The sequence below is a fragment of the Setaria italica genome, chromosome II (assembly GCF_000263155.2).
Source record: "Setaria italica strain Yugu1 chromosome II, Setaria_italica_v2.0, whole genome shotgun sequence".
NCBI lineage: Eukaryota > Viridiplantae > Streptophyta > Magnoliopsida > Poales > Poaceae > Setaria > Setaria italica.
In genome coordinates, this window is record NC_028451.1 from 42,452,196 (window position 1) to 42,464,653 (window position 12,458).

General features: G+C 47.9%; 1 protein-coding gene across 1 annotated transcript; it reads left to right on the plus strand.

The window, feature by feature from the left end:
• The first annotated feature begins 664 nt into the window (after nt 1–664).
• Nucleotides 665–3,469, plus strand: LOC101786262 (cysteine-rich receptor-like protein kinase 6). Its single transcript, XM_012843949.2, has 7 exons — nt 665–1,514; nt 1,593–1,727; nt 1,825–1,964; nt 2,055–2,265; nt 2,354–2,591; nt 2,703–2,865; nt 2,940–3,469. The coding sequence occupies exons 1-7, from the start codon at nt 674–676 to the stop codon at nt 3,213–3,215; spliced, it is 2,004 nt and encodes a 667-aa protein (XP_012699403.1). The 5' UTR covers nt 665–673; the 3' UTR covers nt 3,216–3,469.
• Nucleotides 3,470–12,458: the final 8,989 nt, after the last annotated feature.

Genomic DNA, 12,458 nt, shown 5'->3' on the forward strand with positions numbered 1-12,458 from the left:
TATAATTTTTAGACTATTTATTTGTTTATATGAGTTGTCATGGCTATGCAACACCCAACAAATATTATTTGTTCCATGCACAAACTAAGAGATTATGGAATTATTATATCTTTATATATACTCCCTCCATCCCAAATTATAAATCATTTCAAAAATCTTGGAGAGTCAAAGTATATCAAGTTTGACCAAATTTATATGATAATATAATAACATTTATGATGTCAACTAAGTATTATTAGATTTTTCATCAATTATATTTTCATAGTATACCTATTTGATGTCATAAATCTCTATAAGTTTGGTCAAACTTGAGATGCTTTGACTCTCCAAGATTTTTGGAATGACTTATAATTTGGAATGGAGGGATTATTAGACAACTTAAGTTTTAATTGTAACCTAATAGTATCGAGAGAGAAAACCATTCGCGTTGGGCCGTGCCTCTCTTCAAGGTCAGGAAAGGTTCGTCGTCGACAAGGCCACGAGGACACGACCGCCGCTGCCGTGAGAATCCGGAAATTCCACGAACAAGCGGTCCGGTCAGTCGTCGTGTCTCTAGACTCGTCTGACTGCATCGGACATTCGCCACATCCCGGCGGTCAAGTCCACCGTCTCGTCAGCATTATTAAGCCACCGCAAGAGCCCACAAACCCGGTCGCACACAGTACCACGCACCATGGCTCAAGCTCACTGCTACCTGCACCTGGCCCTTACCGCCGCCGCCGTACTGCTCGTCGTGCCGCTTGCCGCGGCTTACCCGTGGCAGGTATGCGGCACGACGGGGAGCTTCACGGCCAACAGCACATACCAGGCCAACCTCGCCGTCCTCGCCGCCGCCCTGCCCACGAACGCCTCGTCGTCCCCGGACCTCTTCGCGACGGCCGTCGTCGGCGCCGTCCCGGACCAGGTCTCGGCGCTGGCGCTCTGCCGCGGGGACACCAACGCCACGGCCTGCTTCGCCTGCCTCGTCACGGCCTTCATGGACGTGCAGAACATGTGCGCCTACGACAGAAGCGCCGCCATATACTACGACCCCTGCATCCTCTACTACTCCAACCTCCACTTCCTCTCCTCCGACGACAACGTCCCGGCGGCGTCGACGGACCGCATCAACCTCCGGAACGTGACGTCGGAACCGGCCCGGTTCAACCGCCTCGTCGGCGCGCTCGTGAACGCCACCGCCGACTACGCCGCGTACAACTCGACGCGGCGGTACGCGGCCGGGGAGGCCAGCTTCGACCAGGAGTACCCCAAGGTGTACAGCTGGGCACAGTGCACGCCGGACCTGACGCCGGCGCAGTGCAGGGGGTGCCTCGCCGGCATCATCGCCAGGATGCCGAGCCTGTTCACCGACCGCGTCGGCGGCAGGTTCCTCGGGATCAGGTGCAGCTACCGGTACGAGGTGTACTCCTTCCTCAACAGTCCGGTGACGGTGCAGCTCGCCGAGTCAGGGAGCGCGGGAGCGCCGGCACCGGCGATGGAGCCCACGACCGTGACGCCGGCAGTCACCGGAGGAGGTGGGTACTGTACTGACCGCCTACCAGCTTGCACATGTGGATACATTTTTACATGATACAATAATTAATTGTTGACAGGACGGAATCATAGCGTCCCCGGCACTGTTCTTGCCATTGTGCTGCCGACCATAGCGGCGTTGCTGGTCATTAACCTCCTCGTCTGGCTCTGTTTCTGGAGGACAAGGAGATCGCAACCATGTCTAGCTTGCCAAAGTAATCCCTCGTTCCCCCCCTGGTTGAGCTTCAAGCAACCTGATGGAACATTATGTGTAAAAGGCATTTACTTGCTCGCGCTTACATGTTTGAACAGATCCCACCCCTGCCGCTGGAACGGAGAACATTGAGATCATAGAATCGATGATCATTGACATCTCCACTTTGCGAGCCGCAACAGGGGACTTTGCAGAGAGCAACAAGCTTGGCGAAGGCGGGTTTGGTGCGGTGTACAAAGTACTGAGCAATCAGAACTTTGATTGCGTATTTAAGGATGGCTTTGGAATTTGCCGACAAACTAAGCACCCATCATTTTGATCGGTGTAGGGTACTCTCCCGGACGGCGATGAAATAGCAGTGAAGAGGCTGTCGAGGTGTTCGGCGCAAGGGGTAGGAGAGCTGAAGAACGAGCTCGCCCTGGTCGCGAAGCTTCAGCACAAGAATCTCGTCAGTCTAGTCGGCGTTTGCTTGGAGCGGCACGAGAGGCTGCTCGTCTACGAGTTCGTTCCCAACCGGAGCCTCGATCAGATCCTCTTCGGTACCACCATTTGAATTCCTGCATTTTCTCTGCAAGATTTGGCACCAAAACATGATGTGATTATTCGCTCCTGCTTTTCCAATGGCAGACGGTGAGAGGCGTGAGCAGCTGGACTGGGCCAAGAGGTGCAGCATCATACACGGGATCGCCCGGGGCCTGCAATACCTCCACGAGGACTCTCAGCTCAGAGTAGTCCACCGCGATCTCAAAACCAGCAACATCTTGCTGGACATGAACATGAACCCCAAGATTTCGGACTTCGGCCTCGCGAGGCTTTTCGGGCGAGACCAGACGCAGGGCGTCACCAATCATGTCGTCGGCACCTAGTGAGTGCCCTGCCCGCCGCCTAAAATTAACAAGGACTCTGTAGCTAGCTAGTTAGCGACCCCAGGGATGTTGACTAGATTTCGATGCGTGTGCGTATTGTTCCATTCCAGCGGGTACATGGCGCCGGAGTACCTGACGCGCGGGAGCTACTCGGTCAAGTCGGACGTGTTCAGCTTCGGCGTCATGGTCCTCGAGATCGTGACGGGAAAGAAGCACAACGGCCGCCACGACGACGACGGCCGGCGATCGCCGGCTCAAGATATCTTGAGCTTCGTAAGTGATGATGCTGCTTGCTCAGTTGTTCGATCCGTTTCTCTTGTTGATACATCCATGCATGGTGATGCCAGGTATGGGAGCACTGGACGGCCGGGGCGGTACCGGAGGCGATCGTCGACCCGCGCATGGGCACCGGCTTCTCCCGGAGCGACGTGCTACGGTGCGTCCACATTGGCCTGCTGTGCGTCCAGGAAGACCCGGCGGACCGGCCGGTGATGTCGTCGGTCGTGATGATGCTCGGTAGCGACACGGTCTCCCTCCGGAACCCGTCCAGCCCGGCGTTCTACGGAAGGAACAGGATCTCTCCCACCTCGAGCACGTCGTCTGGCGAGTACACCGCGCGATGAGCGTAGTGTCGGTCCTAGAAGTGCTCAACCGTTTCAGCTGTCTTTACGTCAGAAAGAGTGCTTAGCGTCACTTAAAGAGAATCGATGCCTGTAGATTAAGAGGGGGAGGAGGTGAATTAGTGTCACATCCGGTATGCTAGGATCTAGTTTCATACATACAGTGACATCATAAATGAATAACAGCAACAGTATCACGTAAAGAAATATAAATAAAGACTTACAAGGCTATCAGAGATATATAGCATAATCTTGGAAACGGAGGCTCCAAACTTCACAAGCAATCGACTGGGGCTGCGTACACTTAGAACTCAGCATCATCTTCAGAAAACTTCACAAACCTTCTCTTCTGAGCAGCAGTAAGCAAGGGTGAGTACACTTATGGTCGATACTCAGTAAGATCACAAGAAATAACTAGAATAACAATTTAAGTCCATCTTCAAGTTTGATTAATCATGTGAGGGTCCAGGCCGCTCTTGAACGTGAGCACGACTAATATATCAATTTTGCGTGCTGCAAAGATTGTACACTTTCACCACAAGTCGCGTAAAAGTTCAGAAGAACTTTAGACCCAACCATGTTGTGTTGATCAGGCACTCATCACACTACCGAGATGTGACTGCATAGGGACGCTACGAGGATTTTGCAAAGATTCCCTAGTAAGGATAGCTCGCTAAGGTTTCATGATCAACGCAATGCATAAACCTCTCTAGTGGGCATAGGGTCTTAGCAAAGCTCCCTTCCCAAGAGGACCGGGTTATACACCAACTATTGTCTCCCCCTCTTGCCCCTTTCGAGTAAAGCTACTACAAACTAGAGTCTCTAATTAATTAGCCAAGACCAGAGCCATATAGTCCTTGTGGTTGCCCTGTTTTACTGGGTGGTCGCTCCATGTTCCAATTAACATTATCATGGTATTATAAACAAAGAATAGGTAGAAGGATGGTTAGGGACACTTATCTTTCTCCAATGAAAAATTACTCTTACTGCTCTTCAGCTCTTGTTCTCTTCAAACTTTTAATCTTCAAAGCTTCAACAGCAATCCTTCTACTCGACGCAATCACCGCCATAAACATACAAAGCAAACAAACAAGTACAACTAAGAACAATACAGCAAAACAAAAGGAAAGTTTTAAAAAAGTGTACTAAAGGATAGGGCTCGATTCTAAGATCACGCAAACGCAGGAAACGCGACGAATGGAACTATGGTCGACAAGGCAAAACTATCGAGAGGTTTGATTTATAAAAGAAATAAAAAGACTATATGCTTGATCCATTTAATTAAATAAAACATGCACATATGTTATTTTAGAGAAATACCCTATTTGGAATTAAGCAAGTTATATTTAATCATTGAAAACGCGATAAACTTAATCATATTTTATTTGTAAATATTCAAGTATAAGTTGTGCAATTTAACAATTAACTTTAGAAACACATAGCATATATATAAGACATCTAATCGAACAACTTAGTATTTTGTGTTCAACTAAACATGTTAATGTGGAAAAGGCATTTATAATATCATTAAGCATATTAACTTTATTTATGAAAACGGATGTATAACACTAGATATCTTTTATTTAGAAGAGTTAGTTATAAATAGGAATTAATCAATTAAACCTTAATTTATGAAAACCCGGATATAACCTAATTAACTTTTATTTAGGAAAACTAATTGAATAAGAATTAGTCAAGTTCACATTTAACTTTGATGTTAAAAGTAAGCAACAGGTAATACACACTGCTAACGCATAAGTTAAGATGAAACGAACGAGAACAATAATAACAGACTATTCTAGAGCGTAGAAGAAAAGCGTAAACTATGGTTTAGGAAAGACGAGTCTACAAAGAGAGTTGTTGCAGGGATAACCAACTAGTCAAAGCTAAACTGAACTAGTCGGCAAAGGTACAACTAACAAGATTGGCACTAAAGAGATGGTTGAAACAACTAACAAGATTGGCTCTAAAGAGATGGTTGTGAAAGGTTTGGCCAAAAAGAACATAGAGGACAACTATGAACTGGATATAAGATTATAAGAAAAATAGGGACAAGCATGATCAAACTACTAGACATAACAGAAACTCTAAGATAAACTATTTGGATCAATAAAGCACTCAAACTGTGCTTGAAAGGAAAGCTTGTTAGATTTATAAAAGAAACTGGATCCGAGCGAGAACTGGAATTGGAAAGATCTAAAGCTTTACAGAAGACTAGATCTTCAGAAGAGATACGGTGCTAAAGCTGACTAAGAACGGCTATCTGACGATTTATATTTACGAGAGCACAAAATACTAGATGCTAGGTTTATTTTAATTAGAAAAATATATGTAAAGGATATTTCAAAAAGCATATACCCTCAATTCGAAAATGCAAATTATACTTTATTTGCAAAGACCGAGGTAAAAACCTAGTCAAGTTTTATTTATAAATGTTCATGTATAAATTACACCAATTACTCACTTAACTTTAGAAAAGCTAAACTATGTGAAACATCTAAACGTATATTTTATGATTCAAGTCGGTCAAATTGTTATTGAAAACATATTCACATTGGTATTAATCATGTTAAGATTTATTTATAAAAGCTGGTGTAAAAACCTAATCAACTTTTATTTAAGAAAGTTGATTTGAACCTTAATCAAATTAAGTGTGATTATGAAAATCTGAGACATACTCTATTTTGATTTTATTTAGAAACTCAATTAAATAGTATTAGTCAACCTAATATCGATTATGAAAAACCGATGTAAACCCTACTTAAATTCTTATTAAAAAAAGACATTCAAATAGGCATTAATCAAATTAATATTAAATTTATTTTTAAAGATATGGGACAACATCACCACTATCATATAATTTATGTTATCATGGACCTAACGCAACTTGAACGGATTAAAACGGAGCTAAACCATAGATTCTATGATCTAAACAAGATTGAAAGGATCTTGATGTGATTAACTATAGACTTCAGGGGCTAGCAAGGAAGACTCACAAGACACATGGAACAGTGCTCGTGAATAGATCTATGATCAGGGTTAGATCTGCAAAAGTTCACAGCTTGGGTTCGGTTGGAAAGATCTAATCCCTTCAGGGGGTTATTTGCATATTTTCCAAGACACAAAGATCTTTGAAGAAATTACCGAGGTCTTCAGGGGCCAAAACGCAAAAGCAGTCGGGCTTCTTCTTCCTCCTGGCTTGCGGCGGCTCCGATCGGATGGGTTCCCCGTGGCGGCCGCGGTCGGGGCACGGCTGCGACGCGGGCAGCGGTGCGGCGGCGGCGCGGGGCGCGGGCGCAGGAGCCGCGAGCGGCGACAGCGGCGGGCGACAGCAGCGCGGCGTAAGGAAGGGCGAAGGCGGCGCACGGGGCAAGCGGAAAGGGCGAGGACGACAGGGGCGTGCGAGGTTCGGGCGGCGCACAGGACGGCAGCGGCGGCAGCCAGGCGTGCGGGGCGCTAGGCGGCGGCCGCCGGGCCAGAGCGGCGGCGCTAGCGGCGCGGAGGGGCGTGCGGGGCCGAAGGGCTGCGGGGCCTCACCTTAAATAGGCGCGCGGACCGAGGCTTGGTGCGCAAGACAAGGCCGGCAGCGGCTAGGGAGCTCCGGCGGCGCACGGGCCCAGATGGGCCTTTGCGGGCCGGTTGCTGGGCCACAGCGAGTCGGGCTCGCGGGCTCAGCCCGGGAAAAAGGGATTTCTTTTTTTCAGAAATAATTCCCATGAAAGAAAATCCAGAGAAAATAAAAATAATTCATTTAATTCACAGAAAATAATATGAAAATCCTAAAAATCCAGTAAAATTCCTAGAGATAGATTAGGACATGGTGAGTCCAAATAAAATACTCGTGACCCATGAAAAAGAATCTAGAGCCTTCTTGTGGCGGATCCACTTCGGATTTACTTGGTTAAACATGATTTAGCCGCATAATACGCGACACCCATGCCTAAACTGAGTAAACACGAAGTGCCGTCAGATTTCTTCCGATTTAACAACTTGAACAGGACCATTTAGCAAACCCACACGAAGGTGAGCGGTTCCAGCGAATACAATAAGTCCACCGAGTTAACAACTTAACCATTTAGTTTGGTTATGAAATAAACATCAGAGTTTTACAAGGTTTCAAAAGAAAACAACCGAAGGTAAAACACTAGCGGAAGCAAAACGTCGGGGTCGGACATCCCTGGTGAGGCCAACCGGGACATCACTGATCCCTCTCTTCGCCGTCCGAGGAGGGATCCCACTCGACCGTCCAACCCGAAGGGAGCTGGGGCGGCCAAGTGCCAGCGGCAGAAGGATCGGGAACAGCAACTTCACCTGAAAAACAGGAGCCACAACAAGGCTGAGCTACTAAGCTCAACAAGACTTAACCGACAGGGAGTAACCACTCCACAGAACTAGACATGCAAGGCTTTATGGCTGAGGGTTTTGTTTGCCAAAAGCACTAAATAAAACCCTATTTTCAAGTTTTAGCTCAGGTTCTAAGTTCGTTATCCGGTCTAAGTTTTGCAACCTATTCTAAGCAATCATAGAACCAACCAAAGGTATAAATATCATCAACAAAACCATGTCATCATCAGATTCCTCATTTACTCAGGATGACATAGCGATCAAGCAGTCTCAAACTGTGAGAGGCAGACGAATCGATTCGAGTTTCTTAACCATGCATGGCGAACCTAATCTCACGACATCCGCGCGCCACAAGGGCCGCTTCCTATGTCGGCCGTCCCCATCAATTCCCAGGCACGTGTCAGGTCCAAACTTCCCTTGGCATGCAATGCTCCACAGTCCCGGCCTCTACCGTACTGTGACCGCACTTGCACCCACATGATGCACCATGGGAACCTCGTTCCAGGGACAGCAGGGGTATAAGCCACGCCCTAGTTTAATCAGGTACTAGGTTTCCCCATCCCATACTAGGTATGAGATTAGTACCTTCAAACACTTGATCACGAACACCACCACTGTCGGGCCTTAGCAAGTTTCATAAACAGACGGGCCGATCAGCCGACCACCAAAGAGTTACCTCAAACCCTGCCCCGTCCGTCGTCCTTACAGTTGTAACAGAAGGGTAGACATCCAACTCCTACAACTCGCGAGTGACAGGATGTCACTCGGCTTTTACCGTTTCCTATTTAAGCAAAGCATCTACTCGGTCCAACAGCTAGTGTTCAGATCATGGGAGCTAAGTCATGCATCTAGGGTTCCAAACAACTCCTATACGTAAATGCACAAGCATGTTAAAGAAGGCATGCGCAAGTTTGGTAAACATAGGGGACTCATGCATCCGGGGCTTGCCTTCGAGCAAGGAGGAAGGGAACTGCTCGACTTCTGGGGCAGCTTCGGCTTCAGAGGGCAGGAGCTCAGCTACACCGTCATCTTCTAGCGTCGGGTGCAGCTCGTAGCAGCCGTCGGGAAGACGCAGCTCTACACGAATGCAATGCAAGAGTTAGCATTTTAGACGGTTAATTCAACAACAACACTTGCAGGTCTGAGCTCAGAAACTTGCGACAAGATACAGGAGGGTGGGAAGGTTCAAGGAAGTTGGTGGAGATCAAGAGGTAAGGGTCGGAGGAAAGGAACTTATGATCTGACCCTTAACCTAGAGGAATAGCTGTGCTAGGGGTCCTCAGACTCAACGCTGAAGGGTCCCCAAGTTTTACACATACACCCTCGGTTTGAAGAAAAAGATACAGCCGAGTCCTCGGGCGAGGCGGAGAAAGGGTCAGCGGAAGAGACAGGGTCGGGCGAGACGGAACCGGGGTCGGGCGGATAAGAGGGGTCGGGCGAAGCGGACAAGGGTCGGCAGAACAAAAGGGGTCGGACGAGACGGACAAAGTCGGACGTCAGAAGGGTCGGACGAGGCGGACAAGGGGTCGGCAGCTTACCTTCTACTTACAAGAAAAGCTTGGGGTTGGGAAGAAGCAGACTTGGATGGAGGGACTAAGGCTTTGAACAGCGGCTAGGTCCGGCAGTGCTCCGGCGGCGGCGGTGCTTCTTGTGGATCACAAGTAAGCTCTTACGCAGCACGGAGGAGCAAGCGGCTGGATAGCTTGGGGAAAACGGAGTGGAGCGGAGAGTTCCTCAGGAACTTAGTGGGGTGGCGTTGGGAGCTCGAACAGGGAGCAAGAGAAATGGCGGAAAGGCAGCGATGGCGAAGGGAACTCCGGCGGGGCTCGCGCATTCCCTTTTATAGCGACGCGGGAGTGAGAAGGGGAGCGGCGCGGGAGTGAGAAGGGGAGCGGCGCGAAGGCCGGGGAATAAGCAATGGAGTGCTCTGCCTGGGCAGTGATTGAGCGACGAGGACGGTGGAGCAGGACTTCGGGGATGACGCCAGTGGTCATTGGGCTCTGGCGTCAGGGCGGCGCAGGAGCGGGTATGCCGGTGGTTGAGATTTGGCGGAGGCGGGCGTCGTCGTGCGGTAGAGTTGATGGAAGTGACCGGGATAACGGCGCTAGAATCGAGGGCGCACAGGTGAGAAGACAGGCGGCCGCGGGCGCGCGGGCGAGCGCGGAGCAACAGATTGTCGGGCGGCTTCTGACAGGGCGGGGAAAGGAGCTGTCGCTGCCGTGGTCAGGGTTGGCGGAGGAGGAATCGTCGGCTAGCGAAGACCAGGCGGCGCGACTGTGTCGAAGTGACGGAAAAGACAGGCGACATCGGGCTCTGCGGCTGGGATCTGGCGATGTGATGATGGGCGCGGGTGGCGAGGTGCTGCAGAAAGGTTGCAGAGGGGCTTCCGCTGCGATTGGGGAGGAGGGCGCGAGAATCCATTTGGTCGCGGGCCGAAGACGAGGCGGAGCGGCGGACGTCGGAGGAGTTGAGCCACGCGGCGGGGGAACTCTATAGCGAGCATGCAACTCGAGTGCGCCTGTCGCGGGGGATCTAGGAGAAAAGATCTCGTGGGCCCACCGGTCAGATTGAAGGGAGGTGTTGGGGGATGACTCGGAAAGATCCGGCGGGTGAGTTGGGGTCGGCGGGGTCGGAACTGGAGGTTGATCACTTAGGCTTGGAAAACTAAGACAGGTGATCAGGGCTCGGATTAAGATTATCTCGGAAGATTTCGGGGTCGATCGTCACACTTCTATAAATAGATTTAGCTCTAGGAAAAGGAGAATAAATTTTAGAAAAAGCTGGAAAATTCTCAGAAAGGTCTGGACATCGTCTAAATGCATTTTTGAAACTTTTGTACTCATGAAACACCAAGATGCATCGTTATGAATGCAACAGAACACCCTTATTTAATTTAGAAAAACAAACAATTATTTTTCCTATACTAAATTTCCTGCGAAGAAAAATAAATATTGGGAAAATTTTAAAATTATGAGAAAATGATTGTTTATTTATTCTTTTTGATCACATCCTGAAATTCAAAAATTTTAAGGTGTGATAATTAGGCAAACTAAAATCTTAACCTATAGCTTCCACTACATTGCATGAACATAAACTAGATCATTCTATCAAAAACATGCATTCTATGGTTGATCTAGTGTGGAACCCTCATCCCAAAACAAGTTTTGCAACCTACAACCAATTCTAGCAAGATACTACACTAAGAAAGCAAAGGCACATAAGTTGCAAGTATGAAATGCGGAAACGTAAGAGAAGGGGATGAAGGGAAACAAACTCCTGACATGAGGATTTATCCCGTGGTATCGGTAGGCACTATGCCACCACAAGTCCACGTTGTTGAAGCACTCACACAAGAGTATTGCTTCCCGATCTCCTAGTCTCTTCCAAGGCACCCCTTGACTTGCCACAAAGGCTTGGCCACTAAGGCTCACACCAAATTCCCCGGTCACCTTGATGCCATCTCCACTAAGGAGCTTCTCCATGAAGGAAGGGGGTCTCCACGTCTCCGCACACGGTCGTCAACACCGCTCCACACCAAGCCGTAGGGTCGAAGACTTCCCGGCGAGCCTCCAAGGTACCGATGCATCTTATACAACTGTGGTTCAGTCCTTGAACGAATCACAAGGTAGGCACACCTTGCACTCTCTCTTTCTCTAGGCCTGTCCTAACACTAATCACTCTTCTAAGCTTATGCTAAGCCTTTGATAAATCACTTAGGCACTTTTGGTGGCTTGAATGTGTTCTTGATGAGTCTTGATCTCCAATGGATTCCTGCACACTCCAGCTACATCAAATGGGTGAGTGGAAGGGGTATAAATAGCCCAAGGACTCAAGGAGCCGTTGCTCCAACGGCTAGTTAAAGTATACCATCGGATGTTCTGATGGTCTATTTCTGAGTAGCATAGAACATCCGGTGCAACTAGCCATTGGCTCCCTTGCGCCCAACTTCTTCAAGAATTAATCCAATGCTTCATCCGATGCCCCCATCGGATCATCCGGTGCTAATGGTTTTTTGGCCAAAATCTCTCTGGAACTTCACAAAGTAAATATGCTTCGCCCGACGCCTCCATCTTCTAGCCATCGGAACATCCGGTGGTATAGAGTTTTGTCGGCCTCCTCTACAAATTACTCTGACGCTTGTGAAAAAGACCCCCGTCAGATCATCCGGTGCACTTGCAGTTTTTTACTGGTTTCCCATTGTACGAATTAGTCCGATGCTTGCTCCGATGGGCTGTCGGATCAACCAATGGTACTAAATTTTCTCTGTCATTTGGATGCTTGAATACCATAGAATAATCCTAGATAATATGATTTGGTCACTTGAATATCATAGCTTGGATGCTTGAATACCATGATTTTGGATATCAAGAATACCATAGCTTGGATACTTGAATACCATGATTTGGATCTTGCCATGATTTGATTTGCATACTTGGGACCTAGAAAACCTACAAGGCACATACTTGACAAGCCATTAGTCCCAATGACTATGTTGACACCTAATTACCAAAATCACAAACTATGGTTCAATGGGGCCACGCTACTGTCACCTAAGGTTATCGGAGTTGAAAACGTGTTTGGGGTCGACCGGTCCATCTACACATGCCATTTGTTTGAAGAGACATAAGTATTAAAAAAAATTATGTAATAATTCATAATTTAGACCCTCTTCTTAGAAAAACACTCCACCTTAATAGATTCTTGTGATGAAGTTTGACCACCAAAACTAGTTTATTAGGTTTTTTTTATTTGAAGCAGATGGCAGGAGCTATGTCTTTCCATTAGTTTTTTTTTATTTGAAGCAAATGGCAGGAGCTCTGCCTTTCCATTAAGTAAGAGAGAGTTCTAAAAACAGAGCTCGTTTCCAATTAACTAGCTCGCCGATCGGTGGCAACTGTGGCA